We start from the raw sequence: 27,721 nt of genomic DNA, 5'->3' as shown, positions 1-27,721 counted from the left end.
ATGAGAAATATCGCAAAGTACATTTAAAAAGTTGACAAAGGAGGGCCCAGCACATTAGCCTAGTGGCTAAAGTCCTCACCTTGCATACACCAGAATCCCACACGGGCATCAGTTCATGTCCTGGCTGCTCCACATCCCTTCCCATCCAGCTCCCTGCTTGTGGCCTAGGAAAGCAGTGGAGGACAGCCCAGGGCCTTGTGGCCCTGCGCTTGTGTGGGAGACCCAGAGGAAGCTACTGGCTTCGTATCAGCTCGGCTCTGGCCATTGCGGCCGCTTGGGGTGTTAGCCAGTGGATGGAAGATCTTTCTGTCTCTCCTTTGTGTAAATCTGCTTTTCCAATTAAAAAAAATAAATATTTATAAAAGGAATCAGCAAAGGAAAGACTAGCTCACAAGGGAGAAGATGTCAACAGAAAATAAATAGATGGAAACTCCAGGTAGTAATCTAAGGACTATAAACTAATGCAAAAATGAAATATCACTGTTAGCTGTTGGCAAACATACGTATGCACTTGTAATGTGTGTGGATTTAAACTTACAGTACTCAACAACAATTAACGCATGCCGAACTGTCGGTCTACTGCTGAGATTTTAGCTGCTGCAACATTTTTGAGAAGCACCTTGGCGACTGTATCAGCAGCTTCAAAAATGTCTAGAGTCTTTGATCTAGAAGATTATGAATCTATCAGTAGAAATAATTAAAAGCCTCATCAAAAATGTATATATGGAGTTTGTTCAACACAGCATTACTTAAAATACTGCAAGAAACAGAAAAATGAAAATGCCCCCCGATATTTTTGCATATTCAACAGAATAGCTGCATATTCATTAAAACACATTTTGGAAGAGTTCTTAGCAATACTGAATGCTGCATACATCGCAAAATGAAAACACATATATGGAATAGATGCGATTGTGTTGAAAAACTTTGAACCTCAAGTTAGATCCATTTATCTGCCTCCACCATTCTTGCAGATTTCTTGCAAAGACAGGAAAAGTGTACCCTAAATTCATGATTATGTAAGCACCTCCAGAAGCCCAGAGGAACCAAGGGCTTCTTGGTGAAAAACAAGATAAAATAAAATAAAAACGCAGAGAGTGGAAGCCTGCGGGAAGCACAGATGATTTTAGAAAGTCCTGTGTCCATCTAAAGGGCGTTTCCTTGTAAGAGAACTCAGAAAATAAAGTGAAGAAATGGTCAAAAGATTCGAGGAACCAAAGTTCCAGGACCGAAGACAGACCAAGTCCACAACGGAATGAAGACGAACAAGCCACCAGAAAAGGCGGCGTCTAGATGCAGTGTTAAACTGTGTGACGGCCGACTTCAATGTTTGTCCAAAATACTTTATCTTAAAAGAAGGCAATAAACGCATATCAAAACCATAAACAAGGGCCCGGTGCATTAAACATGAACATTTAACATTCTTGTCAGCATTATAAATAAATGAAGAAAATCGGAAGAAAATTTGTAGATAATCAATGCGTTGATGGCATAGACTGATGATGACTTCATGGCTGCGTATTTTATCTGCAAATTTGTCAAACTGTGTAATTTCACATGTACATCTTGGGATATATCAAATTATATCTTCATAAAGTGATTTTTAAGACGTTTCTCTTACCTACGTGCAATAGGTAAACCACCATCAAGCAATGTTTATCTACGAGCATCAATCACAGTTCCTGACTACCATTTTTTCATTTCTGCTCACTCCATCTCCAAATAAAAGACACCTGTTCTCGTCAAGAGACATGACTCATCACAGCTTTGGGTGAGGCAATGTGGAGGGCTAATGAAATATTTACTCCTGCCAGAAAACATGAAAGTGACCAAAGATATCAGAGGGCATAACACAGGAATCTGAAGCTAGCTTAAAAGACCTCTCACTTGGCAAAGACCTAAAAATGAAAATATCAAAAATAATAGTCCCTCTGAAGAATTAGAGCACATCAAATATTGCAGTATTTTACATTCATCATGAGTTTCAACATGGACTAGTTAGCCTTGTAGAGCTCTGAGATCCAGTCTGCTCATCTGTAAGCTGAGCAGAGACAGACACTATGTCATAGCAACTCTGCCTCAAGGCAACAAATCAGTGCTAATACAGCGATGCTAATTAATGCAACAGAAACAGTAGAACCAGAATCTCACCCTTTTCAGTTACCGATAGGCTGAAATCGCTGGTGAGAAAGGGAGCTTTGTAACGGATGGACTGGACTGATATGATGTGTCCTTGTTGGTGAATCCAAGTTGTTTGGATGGGTGAATACCCTGGGGCCCACAGGGCAAGACTTAGAAAGCATTTTTCTTCTTCTCACCTTGGCTCTGCTCCCCAGCATGGCAGACTTAAGATCTAACCAAGTGTTCACAGAACAGGTCAGTCACAGCGGTCAGAGAAACATGCATCACGATATCAGAAGATGGGATCAAAAATTCAGAACATGCCAAGTTCCGCATTTTCACGGTAAGAAAACGATAAGGAGAATTGCTCTAGATGAAAACAGTTAGAGACACACCAACCATGTTTGACTTACAGGTTTTGATTTAAACAAGCATATGTAAAAGGAATTTTTTACACATTGGAGGAAATGCAGTGAAGGGCTGATTTTTATTACCTTGAGAAATTGTACAGTCACAATGTGGACATGCTCTTGAGGTGTGTCTTGCTGGGGCAGGCAAAACAGAGTATACTTGCACCAACTAACTCAGCTACACTCACCATCTCCAGGCACCAGAACCGCCCCCTGTGGCTGATACCTCATTATATTATGCCACTTGTGACATGAGCAGATAAATTCAGAACGTTCATGGAAAAATTAAATCAGAGTTGATTTTGGTGCCAAATATTGAAACCCATGTGCTTTTTGTAATATGCATTTTCAATGTGACATGAAACACAAGGCTTATATTTAAATGTGTGTATGCTGAAATATGCAGGGGTAAAGTAAGGTGATGTCTCCCCTGATACTTGTTGCATCGGTGAGATTCTTTCTCTACTTTTGAGTTGATTTGAAAATTTTTATCATAAAAAATACACGTTTCCAGAGAGTGCAGGAGAAAAAAATTATTGAAAACATCCTTAATATTTCTAATTGAACATGACAACGAGATATAAAGATGTGAATTCTACCCCCAGTATTTTAACTAGCTGATGCCAACGCAGCCCGAATCCCAGGCAGATTTTTCTAGCTCTGCAACGCTTATTCTAACAGTTTTCCTGGGGGAAATATGTGTAATAAAGTGAATGTTGGAAAAGAAGCTAACTTGGAGGACTTGGCCAATGGCAAATTCAGTTTTTATCTCCAATCCATCTAGGGTCTCTGCCGTGTCTTTGCCTCTTGGCTGTGAGCACACGTACACCCTGGTTCATGGGGTGTTGGAAGAGTCGCGAACTCACAGCTCGGCGCTTCCAGCTTACAAACCATACAGCTTTGTGTCAGCTCAAGAGAAATATGCCCCTCAGTAAGTGAATGGAGTTAGTGTGCTTTCGATCCCAGGATATGGTGAAGACGGCAGGGGCACATATTGGGCAAAGCTCTAAGGGGCTGCTTGGGGCACCCACATCTCCTATCAGCATGCCTGGGTTTGTTTGTGCACTGCTCCAATTCCAGCTGAATGCCAGCGTGCTCCTGGGGTGAGAGCAGGTGCTGGCTGCCTGGACGGGTCCCTATCAGCACGTGGGAGACCGGGACCGAGTCCCCGGCTCTGTCCAGCTACTATGGGCATTTTGGAGTGAACCAGCAGAAGGAAACATTCCTTCACTCTCAAAAATAAATAAGCAAGTCAAATTAATGGATAATGATAGATTAGATCAAGATGTGATGTTTTGATGGTTGGTTACCCATTCAGAAAATAGATCATAGCATCCTTACTTTTGTCTCATGAGCATCCGCTGAGGCTGCTGTTGGGGCACCGAGTGTTAAGTCTCTGTAGGACAACTGGCAGCCCATACGGGCTCTGGTTGAGTCCCAGCTGCTTCTGATGCAACTCCCTGCTCATGCTCTTGGGAACGCAGCAAACATTTAGGCCCCTGGCACCCCTCCCTGTACCATACTGTATCGAGATGTCTGCTTCATGCAATTATTTATGGGACAAGCACGTGTTGGTGTAAGGGCCAACAGCTTTCAGAGTGCTGCATGAACTCATTAAAACTCACAACGTCCTATGAAGAGGGTATTCCTGTTTTGTAGATGAGGAGTCCGAGGCCAAGAATGAGAAGTGTCCCAAAGCTATCTTGCTGGAGATGAGAAGTCAGTCCCTGAGCAGCAGCCACCTCCCAGCTCATGTGTGACCTGCAAGTCCCAGCACTTGGTCCCTGGATGCCCAGCACTCAGAAAGCACGACAGGTGCAGATGGTATTCGGAGCTCAGAGAGGGAGAGAGAAGTCCATGATCATGAAAGATTTACCTTTGGGCCTTGGGTTATTATTGATGGGAAGTTGTAAATTTAGGTAGCAAACTTAGAACAGGGAAGAGTTCTGCATCCCACCGTCAGACCACCCCCTTCCTTCCAGCAGCGGAATTAAATCTCACCTGAGAACGGGCAGGCAGAATCATGAATCCTCAGCAAGGCACACCAGTCAAACGGGGAGCCTCGATCTTCATTTTACATTTATTTATGATTTTAAAAGAAGATTGAGGGTGGAGAGCGGTGCTTTATTCCCCCTGCTTTGATTCAGATCTGTCACTTTAAAATACAGTTGTCCAAAACCTAGTCTTAAAAAAAATTTTTTTTTATATCACTATGGAACCTCCAAAAAACTCCTTATGTTTGAAAAGCTAATAAGAATAGGAATTGTAAGCATTTTCCAATGAAGATTCCTCTTGTTGGCTTTTTGGTGTGAGTTTTGGTGAAGGTTTTGGGATTTCACTAGCTCCAGGGATAGAGTGGTTCTCTACCTGATAGAATGCAGGACTCCGCTAATAAGAACAGTGAATGAATAAATGGCTCACTAGCCCAGAAACCCAACAATCTGCACTGTTAAAAGGCAGGTATTTATGATTACATGGGGGTATGCTGCCCCCCTAACAATAAGAGGAATGAGAGGTGTCCAGTCTAGAGAAAGAAAAGCAGCTCCATGGACCCACTGGCAAGCCATCGCCAGCACTGTCCTCTCAAGAGCCAAACAGCCGAGGCCGGGCCTCCCTGGTGATCCTCACAGCTGCCCGTCGCACCCTTCTCTGCACAGCGCCCTGTAAATAAGCACGCTGCCACGGTGACTGACCCTTTGTACGAGGCTGATGATCTCACTTGTTTTTTCTGTTCCTCTACCGGACATCGTAGGACAATTAAAAACAGAAACTTGTGGGCTGTGAAATCTTAGGACTCACTTCTAAGACCAGTTTCAAGTACCCTTGGAAATGACCATGGGCCTACCAACCCAGAGAAATTAGGAATTTTTAGCAAACATGTGAAAATAATTGCCGAGCTTTATTGATTGCAGCATCTGTATGGCCTCTTTGGGAGAAGGAGTGTCATTCATCACCATCTGGGATGAAAATACCCTTCTGCTTACTTAACATGCAATTTTAAAGCTGAAGTAAGTTCTATTTGCAAGGCACTTCGGCTCGGCCTGCCAAGGCAAGCTCAGCAGCCAAAGGTGAGGACGTGGAGCCCAACAACTAAGACGGCAGTCCAAAAGCCCCTGTCTTGCCTCGGAGGGCCCGCTCCTGATTCTGCCTCTCTGCTGGCACACGTTCTGGATGTCAGTGGTGGTGGCTCGGGTAACTGGGTCCTTGCCACCCACGTGGGAGACCTGGACTGTCTTCCCAGCCCCTGGCTTCATGCTCTGGCCTTTGGAGGCACTCAGGTTAAGGAGCACATGGGGTAAGCTCAGTCTGTCTTATTAAAAAATAAAGCAAGCCAACCCCACCAGGAGGGCTACCCAATGTTTCCAAAGGACCCATGGTTGAAATCAGGCGTAGTTTTGTTTCTAATCATTTACTAAGAGTCAAGGTTTGCCCATTTATGAAGGCAAAATGCATCACCGTCTCAGTAAAGGTGGGGGGTGTGGAGCAACGTGCTTACGAGCTCTTCCCCTTCATATAAAAGCTGAGCATCGCTATGAAAGAGGAAAGATGGGTGTTAGGCACAGGCAATCCCTCTCGGAGGGAATGGCCTCATCGGCAGAGCGGACATGGCCCCGGATACACGTCAGCACGATTGGTTTTCCAGACTCCAGGTAAGTCAGAGGGGCGGCGACCTCCAGCAGTGTGTCCTGCCAGCACATGAGCAAGAACTTCCTGTCTCTGAGAGTGGGGAAACACTGGTGCACTTAAGGAACAGGATTTCCAGAGCCGGCATTTTATGCTGGAATGTTCCGAAGCCACTGCCTTCCTCAAATGGTTTCATATAGACACCCCTGAGCCCTGTCTCGTGTCTACTCGCCCCTGAGTGGAACGAGTCCTTGGCTTTGCGATTAGGGGCAGTTCTTGTTGGGCTGTGTTAGGGCACATACTGGCCTGAAAAGTTTATTTGATTTGTGCTAATTTACTAGTTTTGCTGGTGAAGGACTTTGTTTTTTGTACTTTTACTTTAGATATCTTCAGAAGCTAGACTATTATTCATGAAGCAATTCTACAAAGAAAATGTCAGCTTCTTGGTTCATGTCCTCTAGGGAAGCCTGTGCCCTTCTTGGCAGGCTTTATTTTTTTTTCTCCACAGAACATTTCTCTTTGATCTTAGTGCTATCAACTTGGTTTCATTTTTATTTATTTATTTTTAAGGGCAGCACTTTCCAACATTGATAGCTCATCATAGAAGCTCCCCGGCTGGCCATCCGCTTGTTTCTCTTGCTACACACAAGGCAGGAGATCAATGCCTTTTGTTTAAACATGAAAGAGTTTAATCTGAGGGTCAGGATACCTATATTTCAGCCTGAGTTCGTGCCCTAGTATTCTCCACGACCTTCAGAGATGTATATGACAATGAGGAGCCTGCTTTATTTCTTGAAATATGAGCGTAGGAATCCACTCCATCTTTCCAAGTGCTGCTTACCAATTCAGTTCAGCAAACATTCATTGATCACTTCCTCTGCCAGACATGGTGCCTGGCTGAATGAGACAGGCCAAAGACTATACTTTCCAAAACAAAAGGCAAAGGAGATGTCGGCTATGCGCATACTTGAAGAGTAGGAAATGTTCCACAAGAAAGAACCCAGAACTGCTTGCTTTGGCAGCTGTGTATGATCACGCATTGGCTGCTGCCAACTCGGTCCTTTCTAGAAAACCCTTGTAAATAGCGCTGGACTCTGATGCTGGGGTCATGTCTATGCCCTTGGAAAGGATGTGTTTTTTTGAGCTCTCTGGGACCTCTTCTGATTGCAATTCCATCTTAAATTATTCTCAATTGGTAGCCAAAGGATGAAACAGCTACCAAGTGATTCAAACACTAGAAAGTGTCTACGGGGAATATGGTCGAAGGTCTCCCATGGGTGTTTGAGAGCAGGACAGCACTGGCCTCCAAAGATGCTGTGCTTCCCACTGGATGCCCCAAAGCACTGCTTCACAGACCAGAGTCCACCTGTCCTTCCTGTGCCTAGTTTACATTCTACGCTGAGGCTTTGGGACCATTACTCAGTAGAGTTCACTTGAACAAGAGTGCCGTGCTGCCATGACAGTTCTAAGGGTCTAACAGGAAGATATGCACAATGTAGACAGGCCAGGCAAAGGGACAAGAGGGTACAAGATTTCCTCCTATTACTGAGAGTAACCGATAAATTAGTATGTTTGGAATTTTCCATTTACTACTTAGAATGTTAACTGTCAGTAACTGAAACCTTGAAAACTAAAACCATGGGTAAGGGGGATTATTATATAGACTATTTTATTAAAATAATTCTTACAGATGTCACATAAATTTTATTGAGCTTTCATAAAAATTCAACTAACCAAATATTTGATTACCTTTGCTATGTGAGTAGGATTCTAGCAGCTAAAGCAGGCGTGGTGATGAGCTTCTCACGGATCCCGTTGGAGTCAGAGGTCCCTATTCTAGTACTTTCTAGCAAAAATCCTTGTTATTAGCTCAATGAAGGCAAAAACGGGATCTCCTTCCCTCCCCGCTCCCCAGTGCCTATTTCAGTACTGTCTCTCAATGTCTGTGAATGGATGAATAATGTGATGTACTATGCATGAGTAATAGTGTTGTCACAGCATGGGGGAGACATGCTGTCAGTGTTTGTGGATTGGTGGATGAATGGCTCTAGCCAGAGGGTATGAGTTCTGATCAACACCTCCAAGAGAAGTGGATATTAGCCCTTGCTCCTCTGGAAATTCCAGTCCTGGTGAATTAGTCCATTTTGTACAGAAGAGTTGTGAAGATCACATACAATTTCAAAGCAAGAAGTCTAAGGATACATTTTATAACAAAATGCAAACGAGTCCTAGTTCTTTACTATTAAAATCCAAGATTCTATGGATGCATTGATATCCTTACATTCATTTAAACTGATTTCTTTGCTGGAAAGAAGAAGCAAAAGTCACCTTGAATGAAAGAGGTAGAGATAGCAAATGCTGATTCGGTGTCAAGATGCTAATAGAAAGAGAAGAAGCTACATACACATCTCTCCCACAAACACGCCTCCCAAAATTCATACATACTTCTGACATTTTTCAAGATGGTAAGTCCCAAGTCTACATAGCTTGTCTGGGATGTTAGGGAGCAGTGAGCCTCCAGGCGCTCATCTGGAATTGTTATGCCAACACAGCATCCACTGTATGCTGGGCACAGTGTGTAGGATGTCAGGGGGTAGGCTGGGTCAGGTAAAGGAGAATCTCGGACAGCCTGGGTAGAAAGGAATCAAGATATCAAGAGAAGACCTTGTGAAAACAACTGGTGCCTCATTGGATGTCATGGCTGACATGTCTGCCAGGTGTGCTAGGCATAGACTTCAGAAATCTATGTCTTTCAGAACCCACTCTCTGGAGCTAATGCAAGGCTACCAAACTGGGAAACTGTAAGTTTAAATAGTGAAATACATTTAAGAATTCATAACAAATGCCCATCTCACTTCTGCTGCCTTTGTGGGTACGGTTCTGTCTCCAGAGCATCCTAGAGGACAGCTCCCACATGGGATGGACCTGAAGTCAGAGCAGCAATATTCTCTTAAAAGCCAAGCAATAATTCTTGCTGCATCCTCTCCTGTCCTCACTAGTGTAGGATTGCTATTGATTCCCATGAACGATTTAGTGATTAAGGAGGATAAATGGCCTAGGAATGCAAAGCAGGCGAAGGAGCCCAGGAACGCAGCGAAACCTTCTTCCATGAGGAAAGGCAGTGTGTGCTGCTGTGGCTTTCAAACATCACCATGTTGCACCTCTCCTCCATGTCTGGTGTGTGACGTGGCCACCACCTTGTTCACCTAACTCCCACGGGCAGTTCTTGAGCCTTACCTCTTTGCCTTATCCCTTTTGTTATTATCTCTGCTGATCTACTTCCCAGGTGCTCCATTGTGGGCTGGCATACGCAAGCCCAAGACTGCGACTTGGGCTACATTAGTTCTGGCTGTGTGTGTGTGTGTTTTTTGGGGGGAACAGTGTTCATAATTTAGCTCTCCTTTCTAGAATATGCCTTGATTGCTAGGCTGAAAACCCACACAGTGAGTGTGGATACATTCTTTCATTTCACAAACATCGCCAGGAAAATCTCAGAGTACACAAGGATGAGGAGGCAAAAAGACATTCTCTTACAAGTGGCATCATGATTGTGCTTGAAGAAATGAGCTTCAAAAAAGTATGTGGTCCCTAAAAGCGTGGTTCTTGTGGGAGATGCAATAACAAATCAAGTCTTCTGCATTTCTGAGAGTATAAGAAAGTAGAGCATTTGCTCCTTTCAGAGAAATCTTCAAAGAATAAAGAAAAAAGAGGTGGACAGAAGCAGCAGCAAGGTGGAGACGGGATCAAGCTCAGGGAAGAGCTGTGATACAGTAAGAGCAGATTACACTCCCGTGTGTGTCGTCATCGTTGTTTTGTGGTGATCATGTAAACCAGTGGTCCCCTGAGTGGAGTTCACCTACAAGCATCAGCATCATCTGGAACTGGTTAGAAATGTGGGCGCCCAGGAGCAGCCACTCTAGCCTGAGAGTCCTGAAGAGCAACCCGCCTTCAAGTCCCTGCAGGCGATCCTGCTGTGCTCCAAGTTCAAGGACCGCTGGAGTCAACCCTTCTACCTCTCATACACTACTCCAGATGGCTGTTAAGTGCCAGACATTCGCAGGTGCTTTGTGTGACCATTTAAGAAGGGTGAATGGCTCATGCATCTAGGATTTCGAGAGGCAGTCTTGGCCAAAGAGCACATGGCCCCCAGGAGCTGCAGAATGGACTGGGCTTCCACAGACCCAGAGGTCAAAGGTCTTGGAGCTGAAGAGCAGGGAGGATCCACCTGCCACACTCTTCTGAGAAGCTCACCATGCTCTACCCTGTCACTCCTTCTTCATTGCCACCCCTCACTTCTTCCTTATTCTCAACAAATGGCTGTGTTATCCTTCACTGAGAAAAAGAGCCACCGAATATCAGTAGCCTTGCTATCTTTCCACTGAATCCAGAATATCTTTACCCAGTGTTGCCCTGCAGCATCCTTGTCTCAGTGTGGATTGAATAGTCTCACCTATCACCAGCCCTCCACCTCTTCCCTGGACCCCAAGCATGCTGGGGTTTTCCTCCTGAAGGCAGTGTTTCTCAACCTAGTCTTCAAGAATCACCCCCGGAGCTTCTCCAAAATACCCTACATCCCAGCTTCCTTCCAGCCAAACTACAGCAGAACGTCTGAGTGGGGTACGGAGACAGCACCAGCTTGTAAAGCTTCCCAGACGATCGCCACGTGCCGACAAGGTTGTGAACTACTGCCCTGCTCTCAGCAGCATGCTCCTCTCTTCTGGGTTCATCCTCATGACCACAAAATCACCCCCACTCTCGCACATCTTTAAAACATTCTCAGGAGGCACTGTCATGTAGCCAGTTAACCCCCTGCTTGTAACACCAGTCACTCATGTGAGAAACAGTTTCAGTCCTTGCTGCTCCACTTCTGACTCACCTTCCTGCTAATGAGTCTGGGAGGCAATAGATGGTGGACCAAGTACTTGGGTCCTTGGCATAGATATGAGAGAGACACAAATGGAATTCCCAGTTCCTGACATCAAGCTAGCTTAGATATGGCTGCAGTCACCATTTGGAGAGTGAACCAGTGGGCTTTCTCACTGTCAGTGTTTTTCAAAAATAATCCAGGTTCTGCAGAAAGTCTTATTTATGAAGGCACTGGTGTTCGTCTTAGCTTGTGTCCTTTTAGTTTGAAAGAAACTGTTCTTTTTAAGATGACCTATGGTTACACTAAGATCCAATCTACATGGATAAAAGACCTAAACCTACATCCAGAAACCTTCAAACTCTTGGAAGAAAATGTTGGAAATACCCTGCAAGACCTAGGAGTAGGTCCTGACTTTCTAAGAAGGACGCCAAAAGCAATAGCAGTTAAGAACAGAATAAACAAATGGGACCTCATCAAACTAAGAAGCTTCTGTACAGCAAGGGAAACAATCAGCAAAGTAAAAAAGCAACCCACAGAATGGGAGAAGATCTTCTCTCACTATGTAGGAGATAGTGGGCTAATCTCCATGCACCCCTATGTTCATAGCAGCACAATCAGTAATTGCAAAAACATGGAAGCAACCAAAATGCCCATCAGCAGAAGATTGGATAAGAAAGCTTTGGTTCATCTACTCCATGGAATACTACTCAGCTATTAAAAAAAAAAAAACAAAATGCAGTTCTTTGTGGCTAAATGGGCCCAACTGGAAACTATAATGCTAAGGGAAATGAGCGAATCCCAAAAGGTTAGATACCACATGTTTGCCTTGATTTAACCTGTAATTTTTGTTTGGTTGTTTGTTACTTTTTGAACCTGTCACTGATACTGTCTCAACCCAGGTGTTTTGAAGAATTGAACTTGCATTATTTTTAACATATTGTTTACTCAATACTATGTCAATTAATTCCATAACATGTTTTGTTGGGAACTTTACTCTGTTAGATCTACCTTCAGACCAGAGAAGGTTTTCCCAAGAAGCCACTGAACTTATCTGGACAATAAGATGCTGGACTTTATGCTAGGTATATGCTTGCAATGAAGGAATCTCAACTGAACTTGAACTGTGGTTATGCAGCAAGGTGGAGGAATCCACTATGGGGGGAGGGTTGTGGGAGGGGTGGGGAGAATCCCAATGCCTATAAAACTGTATCACATGATACAATGTTAATAACAATTAAAACAAATAAATAAAACAAACAAACAAAAACCAAAAAAAAGATGACCTATGGTTCCCATACTTCCACAAGGTATGACCTCTTTCTTGTCTTAGCCCACCTAATCAACACAGTTCATTGCAGTACTCTTGAATCAAATGGAAGATTGATATTCAGCGTCTTGTGATTGCCTTGCATCCCTCCAACTTCTCAGGCTCTTTTTCTGGCGTCTTCTCTGTCTCAACTTTGTTGACGATCCTGGATGCAATTCACTTATCTCAATGTCTTCTTGACATTTTTTAGTTCGAGGTCTGACAGATAACATTAACTAACATTTCCCCCACACTGCTGTCAGTTCCACATTCAGACCATTGCCTCTGCATACATCCCCCCACCCCCACCCAAGATTTCCCCCCAGAAAGGGCATCATGACGCTAGTAGTAGGTGATATCAGACTTGAGAGTGTAGCTCTTGGCTTCTCCATTGGAGTTTCACATCCCCTGTCATCTACACTACAAATAAGAATAGGTCTTCAATCCGCTCCCTTCTCATTTCCGTTGCAGCCATTGTGGCCCATCTATTTCCAGTTTTGTTTGGGACCACATCTTCCACTGCTGTCTTTGGCTTGAGTCTCACATCCCTCTAATCCTTTTTATGCAAGAAGATAACGAGAGGAGGTCCCTCTATTGTAACGCCGGATCTGGTGCAGGGACAATGTTACTTCTATGGCTGATGAACAAGACACTTGGCAACTGCTCACCATAGACACAACCAAAGACCTCCGCAACAATTAGCAGATGGTTACCAGACACCTCAGTGCTCTCTGTTTAAGTCAAAATGTCATTTTCAGTTCAGGAGGAGTGGTCACATAAGATGGAACGCACGCATACATGCATCCCATCAAGCACAGATGATAGTAATGGTATGAACAAATCAATTGCAGGTGAGCTGTATCATTTTTTGTAATACTCCAGAGAGCTGGATGGTTATATGAGGCCTGTGCGTTTCTTTTCGTAATGCAAAGAAAATCAATAGCAAACTCTGGGTTTATTTATTTAATAACTATGGATTTTAAAAATATGAATTTCTTAAAATAGATCACCTCAGCTTCCTGGGAGAATTCCTTCTCTCTTAGACTCCTAAATGCTGGTGCTTGGAGGGCTCAGTCCTGCATTCCAACTCCTCCTCGCTGGTGTGACAGTTTCCAGATGCGCAACTCTGATTGTGCTCCCTGGATTCACATGCATAGTTGTCACTTCGCTTTGGGTATCTGCAGCAAGCTTCCACTTACAGTCTCACTACCTCAGTGTTTCCCTACACCTCCACTTTCCCAGTCTTTTCTGTCTGCACAAACAGCCTCCCATCATCCAGCTGTGCCCCTGCCTGGTCAAGGAAGAGCATGTATATATAAGAGTTTGTCTTTGAAATACACACGGCTCAGTTATCATTGCCTGCTGCCACCCATCGTGGTGTCTCAGGGAGAGTTGTGTTTGATGCAGGATGACAAGGGTAGGACAGGCAGAGAATGCATGGAGTACCTTGGTGTTATCTACAGTGATTATGGGGGCAGACAACTCAAAGAAAGGGTCTGTAGCATTCAGGTTTAGCAGTTCTGAAACAGAAGTCACGCAAAATCAGCTACAATAAAAAATAATTAGAAGATACTAGAGAGCAATGCGTGTTGGAAGGGATGATATGAAATGACTCTGTCCCCGGGTCTGTGTTGTGGCAGCATGGACTAAGCTGCTGCTTCCAACACTGGCAGCCTATTTATAGCACCGGTTCAAGTCCCAGCTGCTCAGCCCCCAGTCCAGCTTCCCGCTCATGTGCCCAAGAAGGCAACAGAAAATGCTCAGCTGTTTCGGCCCCTGCAATCCACATGGGAGACCCAAATAGAGTTCGTGGCTCCTGACTTGAGCCTGGCCCAGCCATGAGGAGTGAAATGGGGGGTGGAGGATCTCTCTTCTCTCAAACAAACAAATCTTTAGGGGCTGGCCCTGTGATGCAGCACAGGAAGCCAGTGCCTGCAATGCCATCATCCCATACGGGTGCCCTTTTGAGACCTGGCTGCTTCACTTCCTGTCTGGCTTCCTGCTAATGATCCTGGGAAAGTGGCAGAAGATGGCCCAGTGCTTGGGCCCCTGCACCCACGTGGGAGAACCAGAAGAGGCTCCTGGCTCCTGGTTTCTGTTTGGCCCCAGCCCTGGTCTTTGAGGCCATTTCAGAGTGAACCACTACGTGGAAGAATTCTGTCTCTCCTTCTTTCTTTGCCTCTCAAATATATGAACTAAATCTTTTTTTTTTTTAAGGGATAAAACTACAAACAGGTCTCTGCCTCTATCTCAACATTCATATATTTCATTGCCTCATTTCCAATGACGACAAATGGATACTTCCTCATTGATTAGCAATCAGCCCCCTACCAACAACGACAGCGGCAGAAGGCAGGATAAGGAATGCATGAGGAGGGGGAGAAATCCCAAGTGCAACTGAAATGACAGAGAAATTACTAAACTTGACTGAGTTTATTTGAATATAAGTAGATTAAGCTGCTAGAATAGACTAAAAGGAAGACTCAAAATAGCATCAGAGATTAAGTTATATTGCATTAAATTGCAGTTCCATGCTTGCACATCCAGTGTTATGATTTATGAAATATCCACGATGCACATAAATAGCCTCTGAAATTCTATGGACTTTCTGGTCTTAAACTAGACAAATGGACACATTAGTTCAACTAAGGGTTGAATTGACTTATCTATTTTTCTAAAAGCGGAGACATAATTCTAATAGTTTTGAAAGGCAAGTTTCGTACTTCCAGTTTGTTTGCAGAGCAGTAGGACAAAGGCTATTGCACCAGTGCGTAATTCTACTTATTAGCTAATTGTGTGACTTAGGGCAAGCTTCAGTTAGTTCCTGGGACAGAGGGGGAGCAGCCTTAACCTCATTCTTGTGGGTTTTATCCTCACGTAGACCGAGGACACATTATGTGTGTTCTCTCTTAATTATGAAAAAAAAAAAAAGGGTCCCACTGTCTTCCAAGATGAGATGCATCAGAAATAGGAAGACTTTTTCTTTCTTCTTTTTAAAAAAGATTTATTAATTTTTATTGGAAAGTCAGATATACGGAGAGGAGGAGAGACAGAGAGGAAGATCATAGACTCTTTCTTAAGAGAAAATTCAGCGTGGGCCCGGCGCGATGGCACAGTGGTTAAGGTCCTTGCCTTGCACACCTGGGATCCCATATGGGCGCCGGTTCTAATCCCAGCAGCCCCACTTCCCTTCCAGCTCCCTGCCCGTGGCCTGGGAAAGCAGTCGAGGACGGCCCAAAGCTTTGGGAACCTGCACCCGCGTGGGAGACCCGGAAGAGGCTCCTGGCTTCGGATCGGCATAGTATCGGCTGTTGCGCTCACTTGGGGAGTGAATCATCGGACGGAAGATCTCCCTCTCTGTCTCTCCTCTCTGTATATCCGCCTTTCCAATAAAAATAAAAATAAAATAAATCTTTAAAAAAATTCAGCGTTTGCTCCCTTACCTTCGCACCAGGGATTGAAGAGAATGTATGTGTCTGTCTCTGGGTTTCGGAGGGTTCGGAGTATTCCATACGGGGTCCACACTGCGACATACATGCGGAATTTACCCACGATGCAGTCGGGTGCAGACTGGATGGACAGCCGAACAGACCTGTCCTCTCTCATGATGACCTTGGCACCCCACTTTCCATGTTGCAGCTCTGAGACTATGGGCACTGGGATGTATGTCCCCTTGTTCTCCTGAGGGTAGCGACCTAGAGAAGAAAGACAGAACAGCATTGAGTAGACTTCACAACCATCTTGATCCTCCCTGAGAGAAATAGTCCCCTAACTTTGCCATCATAAAATTCAGAATTGAACTTCGTATTTGCTGCCCACTAGCTGCATGGTGGAAGACGGAGTGTATGTCTTCTGCATTACTTCCGTCTTCTTATAACGCCATCCGTTCTCAGCAGTGGGGATCCTTATACTTTGGTTCCCCAAGGGCCTCATCTCAACATACTGCAGTTGGATCAGGTTTCCACCCTGTTGATGCCTTGCAAAGGGGGTTTAATTTCAACACGAGCTTCAGAAAGGACAAACCATATTCCAGCCACAGAAGTTGATTAAGCAATGAATTCAGTGAAGATGTAGGAACATGTATTTAAACACAAACACAAATTTTATAGGCCACCAGATGGTTATCATTCGCTGAAATTCTATCCTTTGAAACATTAGGATGGTTTAATCAGGTCAAGGCAATACTTGCTCATGACAGTATTTTTAGGACCACACTTCTTGGTTTGTTGTGATGTTACCTCTAACACAGTAGTGCTGATAGATTGTCCATGTATGACCATTTCGATATCCAAACTAAAAACATGTTTTGGTCACTTCCATCAGTGATTCAGGCTGTGTCAGGACGGATTAAGAGTTGATGCTCTAGTGGCCAATGATCTGGGTTTGAATCTTGGGTCTGCGGCTTGTCACCCTTGCAGCTTCTAGCAGACGAGTGAATGTACATGACAGCAGTATTCATCCCAAAGTATGATGGACTGAGTACATGTAATAGAGTTTTCATGTAGTTTTGCAAGCACAACAAGTTGTGAAAATACTTAATTGCTATTTTAGTGGAAAACTCAACATGGGGGGGGGGCATTTTGCCATCGTTCTATGTTCATAATCATTGATGTCAAAGTTGGCCAGCCCACGTCCAAACATCTCAAATGCTCCCAAATCTGAAACTCCTCTTGTCCCTAATATTCCTTTTTTTATTTTATGGCATAGTTTAATAGGCACTGGGGTCTCCGCTCCCTCTTCCATGTTCCCTCCCCTCTCCATTATTCTCCCCTCCAGTCTTGCAATAGCTGTCTTTCATGTACCCTCAGAAGTCCATCACACCGCCACCGAGGTGTTTCCCAACAACGTAGGAGATTCGCTGCCATTTCTCTGTGAGTCCTTCCTTGCACTGCATGCACAGGGACATATTTCCCTCTGTTTCTACCTATGAACATACTTATTTTTTGTGCTTCCACTATGCACCCTCTTAGGTACAGTCCAACACGGGTTGAGAAAGAAAAAAACCAACAGTGGATCTTCATTTCCATGGTGTTATTGAACTTGCAACAAAGGGTGGTGCAAAAGAGTGTCCAACATCTTCCTGTGGAAATAAATGCTAGCGTGTGCCCGTGTGGCTCTAAAGGGAACACAATGAGGACTAGATGATCATTACCCATGAGTAGTAGCAATAACAGGGATAAAAGTGTCCCTAACATTTCACGTAAGAGGTACTCAACACACATTTGTCATCTCAACATAAATATTTTAAAAGTTGTTTTTTAAGAGTCAAACTGAATTTTATCAATGAGCTGCTGAATCATGTAGAGAAAGTCAACCTCACAGCATCCTTTAACATTTTAGCTCACACTGTCAAGTTTTCTTTTAACAACTTTCCCAGGAGAGGGATAGATTCACTCTCCCTGCCTTGAGAAACGTATCAGACATGTCTATAGAAGAACTTGAGTTTGTTTATGAGAAAAAGAACCTTTACCGGCAAAACTTACAATCATCTTATATAGACCATGCATAGGATTCCACATTCAACCATGTAATCCAACGCTTTCATTTCTCTAATTTCTGAGGTCTGGCATATTATCAGAGAAGGAGCATTCCAGGAGGTGCTGGTATAAATTACTGCTGTGTAATTCTGTGACGCCTCGTTACCACCCAGAATGGATACATGAAATTATCAGCATCAGTACCATAAAGCCTTACAAATGATTGCTTGCCAAGGCGTTTCAGTGTTTAAGCAGTGTTCTTGGCTCAGTCTTCAAGGAGTCTCCCCGAAAACACACGTGTAAGAGAATGACCGAGAAACGACTCCACCCTTTGCTTCCTCGCTTAGGCTCCCTGCTTGTTCAATTTCAGGTGAAATTGATGGGATGCAGAGATAGTGAAAAGATCAGCCATGTTTGTTTATGCTGGCTTGAAACCACTCAGAACCTAATGCAAGAACCTCATTTCTGCGAACATTTTTCATCCCTATAGCACTGTTGCCTCCTAAGTGCTAAGCATGATTCTAAGTGCTCGGAGTGCAACATGAACCGAAGGACAAGAAGTCCTGCGCTCACAGAGCTTATCTTTCCCAGAAAAAAATTATTCTCTAAAGTGTTTTTTGTGTTTCCACACTCTTTAATCTCACAACACAAACAGTGAAGAAGACATCATGATTGTCACTCCAACCTTAGGGTCCCCAACAAATCAGGACCCTAAGACCCAGGGTCAGGAGTCTCTTAGCCCAGCATGATGTGCCTGTTGAGTGGCAGAGTTCACACGTGGACCAGCTGGACTTGGAAGTCTGGGATCGAAGCAGTAATACCTGGGATACTTGCTGGTGTTTTGAAATGCTTTGGAACTGGTGAGAACTGTCAGATTCTAATGATTCCATGATTAATCATCAGCACAATTTGTGACAAACGGCTGAACTGTCAGAGTTTCCACTGCTTTGATTCTTCACAGAAAGAAAACAGATTTTATTTCATCCCAAAAGCTGAAGGCAGGGCACACAGGAAGGGCTGTGTTGTTTGTGTTTTCAACCTAACAAAAGCAAGAGGAAGAAGAGTATGTTTTTTCTTGCCTGTCATTCTGCACTTGAAGAGAGGTGTTTCCTTTTCAACGGGAAGGCAGGCCAGCTGGCTCTGACCCTTATAGCACAGACCCCTGTGGTCACAGTCAGGGACAAGGAGGACAGCTCCCAAGGGGAGGCTGCTGCTCTTTCTCCCTCGCTCTAGGCTTCTGATTCCTCTAAGAAGTCCTCCAGCCCTGCAAAATCAGGAGGAGCTCACCAGTCACCCACAGCACTGCAAAGGCCAGCTTAGTCCAAATTCAAAACCTCTGGGTTTATTGATTATTCTGTCAGGAGAACTTGTGCAGGTTAAAACACAGGCAACAATATAATTTACTCTTACTAAAGGCAGTATTGGTCACTGCAGAATTGCTTGCAATCTGCCACATGTGCAATCACAACTTTAGGTGTTCTGAATCGGCAATGATCATGGCGATTTCCAGCTGTCCTTTGGAGGAGAAGCCAGCACACTGCAGCCTGGGGACCCAAGGGAGCTGGCTGCCTGCACCAAATCCCTAAAATATCTTCTACATGATCCTTAAAATCTTAGTTTATCAACCCCTTCCTTAGAGGAGATGATGTTTTATTTAATTAAGGGGTAATTTGCTATAGATAATGTCTGAATCTTGGGGTTTGGAAGAAAATACCATTACTAAGTTTTTCTTTCCAAGGAGAAATATGTTATTCAATTAAGACTGAACACCTGCACTGTTAGACAATCAACGTGAATTTTTTTTAAAGTCAGCTAGTTGAATTCTGCACAATAAAGAGAATACTGAAAAACCTAGGAAATTGGTTGTACTTTTCCTGATGTTGGTTTTGTGGCTGACGTATCCAGTCTCCACACCCTGGAAGTTGATCAGAGTTGCTGAGGTCAGGGATGGATGTTAAGTGAGAGGCATGCAGGTGTGAAGGGTTGTCTCCTAGGATCCTTACAAAAACACGGAGAGGAAGTCTTCACAGCCAGGAAGCTCAGGGCGGGTGTCACACACATGTTATCACATAACTGGTGAGAGGTGAGGACACGGTTTAAAGCAGCAGTATAACGGCAGAAAGCCTCTGTTTGCTGTGCCTCGTGCTGCCGCCGTCGGGTAGGGTGGAGGCTGCTGGAAGGGAATAAAGAACAGGAAGGAAGCCCAAACAATAATTCAGGAAACGTATAGGGCTAAAAGGCCAAAGACCAGCAAGAGATTCACAATGGCGTAGTAGATTTGTGAGTTATAAGTATGAGGGCACTTCAAAGAGAATCAGAGCCAAAGTTGATTTCCTGTGATGCAAAACTTTTAAAATTTCACGTAGCTGAGGAGTCTTCAACAAAAATACGTGCAATAATTGTGATGAAACAACTATACGGATCTCAAAATTGTTTTGCACCTAAAACAACTTGTCAATTCCAATTTTCCCCGTCCAAGCGCGCTCGTTAGATTAGGGTTAGCATCTGAGCTGAGACAACAAAGATCGTGCAGAGTGGAGCTCGTGGGAAGATTTTGCTACTGAGGCAGACTTGAGTTGGTAGCTCTCTAAAATGAAGTCAGCCTCCAATGGGGAAAGGAAGAAAGGCGAGACAGCTGTTATTAGAGCAGGGACAGACATCTCCAGACCAACGTATGGAAGCCAGACCACAAGAGGCAGGGATGGCCGGCATTCCGAGTGAAGGAAAGCAGGCGTGGTTTGGCGGGCTTTCTCCTATTCTCTGCATGGAAAGGCTGATTGTTAATGTGATCCCTGACATGCCGATAGAGCCTCTGGGTCTTGTCGACTGCTCTGTTATACCATGTTTAATTCTGAATGTAATGACTTGCACGACAGCACTGGGGAAGAATGTCCCATGACTGAATTATGAGTGAGCAAGTTTTGACAGCGTAGTATTTCAGTTCACTAAGCAGCCCTCCTCGCCCTCAGGAGTTGACACGTTCAGGCTATATACTCAGAGCACTCATCCATCAATACATACAACTGCCCAGCAACTTGGCCAGATCTGCCAGACAGCGGCGCTGCTGTGCACATCTTTGCTACTAGTACATGAGGGTACATAAAAAACTTCATGGACAATGGAATTACAAGGTGACTTAATTAGGGCTAGAAGGTAAAGCCACCACCTGTGATACTGGCATCCCATGTAGGCCTCAGTTCATAGATGAGTTGCTTCTTCCTATCTAGCTCTCTGTTTATGGCCTAGGAAAACAAGCAGAAGAGAGCCCAAGTGTTCAGGCTCCTGCCACCTATGTGGGAGACCTGGAAGAAGTTACTCGCTCTGGGTTTTGGACTGGTCTAGAGTTGTAATGACCATCTGGGGAGTGAACCAACAGATGGAAGATTCTCTCTCTCCATTGCTCCATGAGACAGAAAGAGAGAGAGCAACAGAGAGAGGAGAGAGAGAGCCTCTTGTTCTGTAACTCTGACTTTCAAATAAAAACAAACAGAGAAATTTTCTTTCGATATTTATTTTATTCTTATGGGAAAGGTAGATTTTAGAGAAAGGAGAGACACAGAGAAGACTGTCTTCCATCTTCTGAGTCACTCCCCAAATGGTTCTATTAGCTAGAGTTGAGCCAATCTAAAGACAGGACTCGGGAGCTTTTTCCAGGTCTCCCACATGGGTGCAGGGTCCCAAGGCTTTGGGCCTCCTCTACTGCTTTCCCAGGCCACAAGCAGGGAGCTAGATGGGAAGAGGAGCATCTGGGACATGAACCAGCATTCAGATGGTATCCCAGAGCTTGCAGGTGTAGGATTAGCCAACTGAGCCATCGGAGAGGGTCCAACAAGGAATCTTTCAAGATGACTTTATTTTGGTGTATTTTTTTAAGGAATCCGTATCTAGTTTTTTCATAACACATGTTTTCCATGGACATTTTGAAAATTCCTCCTATAGGCTTAGTTAGATAACCTCCCAAGACCCCGAATTGTGCCACCACATGTAAAAAAAAAATGGGTTCAAGTAAGAAGAAAACAAGAAATCTAATATTTTGATCTTGTGGTTTAATAAAATGGTCTTTGAAAGTGAATTATTCAATAATGAAAAATATTACAGACTGCATCTTCTCATATTCGTCTAAACGCAGTGCCAGCTTCCCCAGCGATCTAAACGTTAGCATAAGCTGTTCATTTAAATGCTTGTTTTAATTTTTTAATTGCTTTGGATTATTTTTGGGGCCGCAAAAATGACTATTTTAAGGTAAAATGTGTTTGGACCACCCTCCTGCATCTGATCACCTTCACTGTTGTTCTAGCGAGAGCCCCCTCTGCTAAGGTGTGCACCTGTGCGCATGGGACGATTCACCCATTTTAATCACCATGGTCTGATAATAAGAGGGATGGGCTGGAAATACTCAACCCCATTGAGATGTCTCTTTTGTTCATCTGGACTTGGGCTTCATACAAGGCTTGTTCTGTTTCATGTTACTTACAAGGTAGACAAGAAAAAGATGTGTCTGCCACTTGGATTTACCCATATGTGACCCCTGGGTCATCAGGTAGACAAGGGAGAGATGTGTCTGCCACTTGGATCTAGCCCCATGTGACCCCGGGGTCAAAAGGTAGACACAAGAGAGATGTGTCTGCCACTCAGACTTAGCCCCATGTGACCCTGGGGAAAGCGCATTCAACTGTGCTTTTAACAGACTTGAGATCCTGGAGACGCAAAACTAATAAACAGCTCTCTGTGGAGAAACTCACTGACTTTTTAAAAAGAATTTTGCTGTTGTTTAATGGACGCCTTTGGAATATTTGAAAATACACTTTTAAAAATGTGCTATGTCTCAGGTGTTCATTTGCTCGCCACACACACACTTCGAACCTAGAAGCTTTGTCAAGGAGGGGTGTACCAGCGATGGGGCAGGCACACCTGCTGCTTGCAGATCCCAACCATGCTCTTTGGGAAACCTGGTAACCAAGAGCATCCCACATCCCTCATCTCTTGGGCAGGCTTTCTGCCAATCAAGTGTCTTGCAATCCACAGTCTGTTTTCCTCACGCACTGACTGTTAGGATCCAGTTAATGGTCAGAAAAGCAAAACTTTGCCACCGTAGTCACTCACTTCCATGCCTGTGTCTCTTGAAGAACCAAGCTAAAGGCGTTATGGCTATGAATAAACCCCACAGAATGTCATAACGCTAGGTAGGTGCCCAGGAAGTATCAATTGAACTCAACCGTGTCCTTTGTGAACATCACTCCCAATGAGAACATCATGGAGACTTTGGAGATTCTGCCACAGCTGCCTGGAGCAGGCCAGCTGCGCATGCGAGGCCCTCCTCATGAGACTAACGGCCTGGGAAGTTTCTTCACACGGCAGCTTTACCACTCACAAGCATGAGTACACACATTTTAAGCTGGGCTCCAATTCCACCCAACTGCTAACTCCCTTGAAAAGCATATGCATGTGAGGGGTATCCTCTCTAAGGAGCACAGGAAGGCACCGTGATTCTATCCAGAAAGGTAAATTTCATGATGTGAATTCATTTTCTATTTGATTCACGTGCTTTTCCCAAGACACACCTTGCCTGTTTAAAATAATCCATCTATTTCTGAGTAAGACCCGCAAGCACTGCCATGACAGCATGATGCATGCGCCAGGTCTGCCAGCATGAATACTGTTGCCTAGTAAGGGGAAAAAACTTTGTTGTAGCAGCAGTCCTAGGCTGCAGTGAGAGCATGTGTGACCAGTGTGCAATAGACCCCGATATAACCTACAGGCATAGTGAATTATCAGTTCTAAAAACAAAACACTACCACCTAAAAGGAAAGAAGCAAGGAGGTCCCTGGAAGCATGGGCGATTATCATCAAGAGGAGAGCATTGGTTTGTTCTAGGCTTCCGCAACCTGCCCTTCCTGCTGCACACCTTCCTCGCAGGAGAGCCTGCAAAGCAGCTTCAAAATGTTCGAGGAAAACGCTCCTGAAGCACGTTTCCTTTCAGAAATACCAACGGCCAAGAAATATTTGAAAAGATGCTTCCTATTGCTAGCCATCAGGGAAATAACATTAAAACCACTTCTCGCTGCCAGAATGGCTCAAACCCCAAACACACAGAGTAACAAATGTTGGTGAGGATGTGGGCAAAGGGGAATGCTTACGCATTGTGGTGGGAATGTAAATTACTGAAATTCCCATGGAAAAACATGTGGAGATTTCTTGAAAAACCCGAAATAGACTTGTTGTGTTATCCAGCAATCCTACCACTGGGTATGTACGCACAGCGAACCAAACACCTGCCACAAGGTGCTTATGGCAGCCCTGCTCTCAAGAGCCCAACTTTGGAGCCAACCATGGTGTCCCTCAGCAGGTGAACGGATAAAGCAAGTGTGATAGACACACACAACAGGTTATTAGTCGACTATTCTACCATCTGCCGCAAATATGGACTGAACTGGAGGACATTGTTTTGAGTAAAATAAACCAGACCTAGAAACACAGATATGGCCTCTTCTCCCGTATATATATGGAAGGTGAAATTTAAAAGCAACTGAAAAGTGAGAAAAAATACATAAATGCCCGTGCATATCAATCAGTATTGCTGTAAATTCAGTTTTGTAAAACCTTTGTAAAGCAAGTGGTTAAGAATGTTATACTGCTCCAGTTTTAATTGTCTCTGACTATAATTTACTGCATATGGGTGACATGACAGTTTTGCTATTTTTCTATTCAACTATTGCATATAACCATTGTTCTTATTACTTTATTCCCTCTAAAATTAAGGTCTTTTTGCTTTTTGACTTGCTAAACTTATTGAAAAAATGCTGGCACATTTTTATCATAAATTTGTTTTCAGAAATGTTCCATGCTTAGTTTTTTCATAAAATGCATTTACATGATATTTTTGAAGTTGTGTATGTGTATGGAGGGGGAATGTGTGTGCAAAGATTTTTCTCCCATTCTATTGGTTATTTCTCCTCTTTGTTGATCATTTCCTTTGCTGTGTCCAATCTTATTCTGAATTCCGTTTGTTAATTTCTGCTTTGACTGCCTATGCCCTTGGTGACATTTTTAACAAGTCTTTACTGATCCTGCATCTTGCAGAGTGCTTTCTATGTCTTGCTCTAATAGTTTGATTGCTTCAGGGTGCAGATTTGGGTCCTTGATCCACTTAGAGTTGATTTCTGTATAAAGTAAGAGACGGAGCTCTTGGTTGGATATTATCTCCCATCTACCAACTACAGCCACTAGGAAGCAACAATCCAGCCCCTGGAGGGAACAAGACACCCAAGAGAGCAGTCGGGGTGCATCCTGGAATGTCAAACTGTGAACCCTGTTCCTAGGCCAGAGCCTGTGAACAGACGTCCCACCCTGGACCTGCCTCAGTCCCAGGTGAGCCCATGGTCTCAGTCCGTTGAACTCACAGACCGGTCAGCACTGACTGACATTGTTTGCAGCAGTTTCAGACAATAGACAGTCCATGGGACAGTGGACCTTGGCTGCACCCTATAATGCCCTGGTCTTGGTGAGCTATGAGTTCTGGGTATGTTCTCTGCATTGCAGTATTGGTGGTCATAGAATAGCTTACTTCATTCCACCCACACTCCCAGATGGCATAACATGCAGAGGCTAATCTGGGAGAAGAAAAGAGTGCTGGGAGCTAAGACACCACATAGGATCATGGGGCTGCACCACAGTGATCTGTGTGCCCCTAGAGATTTGGGGTCAGATATCAGATGATGGAACAAAAGCAGAAAAACACTGTGTGATATGAACAAGATGTTCACTGAAAGCACAGCAATCCTGGAAGAACCCAGCAGAAATCCTGCCAATGAAGGGCTCAACAGATCAAATTTACAAAATGTCCTTTAAAGGAGCAGGTGGCACTTGGTGAACTTCAGAAGGCCCAGAAACCTGGAGGAGAGAGCAATGTGGGAGATGGAGCTTCAGAGAGCTGGGAGAACAACAGGCCTCATTGTCTTACCTTTGGATTTTATGAAAAATAGAAAAATAAGTCGCTAGCAGAGATATGATCTGTCTTAAATGTCTTTAAAACACGACTTTGGCTGCTGTATAAAGACTAGACAATTAACATTGTCATGGAGATCTCCCTACCTCCCCAAACTCCCCTCTTTTGGTTGTTGGTAGTTACAATTATGCCAATGGAGAAGGAACTAGAGACAATACTCAAAAGTTGATATTGCCGGGAAAGCCGATAATTTGTATGCACTAGGATGCAAGATCCATTACTCCGTCTTTTCTAAAGGCCGTTTTTCACAGCTGGGAGGAAAGTCGACATGCAAATAAAGAAACTAGCTCAGAGGAAAAGCAGTGAAAGTGTGGTCCCTGTACAAACTTCATCTCTGACACAATTGCTTCTAAGAGCACTCTCCCTTCCATGGGCTTCCCTGGGGGTGATGCTGTTCTGTGAAACCGTGGAAGTTAAATCCATGGAAGTTAGCTGAGATGGGAGCGAAGCTGCAGGACACTGGAGCCACAATGTCGAATTGATTGCAACCTGATAGCTTTCATGGCTATAAACAAACTGCATGTCTAGATTTTTAGCCCATCTTGTTCCAGCTGTGGCATACTCTTGCAACCAAGCGAATTTCCATATTCCTTGGGTTTCTGTCTTGCTCATTCTGGCTCTAGATGTCCAAAAAGTGGACCTGAGGTTGCTGGCCAGATCCTCTGCTGCTCTTGGGACCACCTCTGCTGCGGTCGCACTCCAGTGAGGAGGCATCCCATAGAAAATTCCCTCTTCCAAGCACCGACTTCCCGCAGCAAGCGGCAACTCTGTGGAGCCTTTTGCTTGCATTCCATCCATCAGGTGAGTAGAATGGGGCTTCTGGGTATTATGAAGAAAACTCATTTAGTGAAAATCATGGCAACTGACTTAAAGGGTCATCAGTCAGCAGAGAGATCAAAAGTGTAGCCGACTCTCTTCCAAGAAAAACAAACCCAGGGATGACATTTTCACTCAGGGGGTCAATTCTTGTTAATAATTCAGTGGCAATAATAGTGGGAGGAACAAATCACTGGTAATTCTGAGAAAATTTTTGTCTTCAGAATGTGGTATCTGCATCTATATCTAATCTCTATCTCTATATCTATCTATATCTATATATCTGTATCTATATCCATAAATACAATATATACAGCAAGTATCAAAATAGTGTGTCTTGCCAGAGCTTTAAAACCAATTATTGATAGAGAAAAATCAGCATAGCGACATTCTAGGGAGTAAGATGCTATCTGATATTAATCTGTAAGTGAATATCCAGAAGATATTCTCAACAAACATTTAATCGAGCAGTTATTTCTCTTGCTTGTCAAGAACAAGTAACACTACTAATCTGGTGGGGCCAGGAGGATGGGTACTCTGACATTCATGAGATGTGCGTGCTGTGTTTGCTGGGTTTACAGCAAACACCCGAGTTCAGGTTAGAATGCTGTCACTACAGCAGAGTAACAAGCAGAGAGCAATAGACTTCTGGGAAAGTCAAGGGTGACTTTATTACAAACAACAACTGTGGTACTTGAAGGATGGGCAGAGAGAAAGACACACATGTTTATTTTTTGTTTGTTCATGTGGAAGTTAATTTCCTTATTAAAGATATTCTTCATCATTCTGTGGAATGATCAGTGCTTATACTGAAAAGCATCCTAACTGGATTCAACACTGATTTTTGCAATTAACATAAAAGAATCATCCAAGAGACCATGAATGTAGCCAAAACTCAGAAGCGTAAAGGGATGGTATCCTGGGTGTGACCAAAGGACTTTTGCCTAGTCATGCCTCTTGGGAGGAGGACAGATTTGCTCTTAATAGCTCTCCAATCTTCCCCCATTTCTTCTGGTTACTTCTTTCCCACTGATTTGTCCAAAGTGTTTTTTTTTTTTAAATAAAGGTCATTGATGAGTACTTCCTTATTTGTGT

General features: G+C 43.9%; 1 protein-coding gene across 1 annotated transcript in view; it reads right to left on the bottom strand.

The window, feature by feature from the left end:
• F13A1 (coagulation factor XIII A chain) overlaps window positions 1-27,721 on the bottom strand; it is a 146,580-nt gene that overhangs the window by 85,628 nt on the left and 33,231 nt on the right. The window contains exon 4 of the mRNA XM_040984026.1: window positions 15,772-16,023. Coding sequence (XP_040839960.1) covers window positions 15,772-16,023 — 252 coding nt within the window. The remainder of the gene's footprint in view (window positions 1-15,771; window positions 16,024-27,721) is intronic.

This window comes from Ochotona curzoniae, unplaced genomic scaffold, assembly GCF_017591425.1.
Source record: "Ochotona curzoniae isolate NIBS_2020 unplaced genomic scaffold, NIBS_Ocur_1.0 contig_4064, whole genome shotgun sequence".
Lineage (NCBI taxonomy): Eukaryota > Metazoa > Chordata > Mammalia > Lagomorpha > Ochotonidae > Ochotona > Ochotona curzoniae.
Note: the sequence above shows the minus strand (reverse complement) of the source record. Positions and strands in the feature narration are given on the sequence as shown.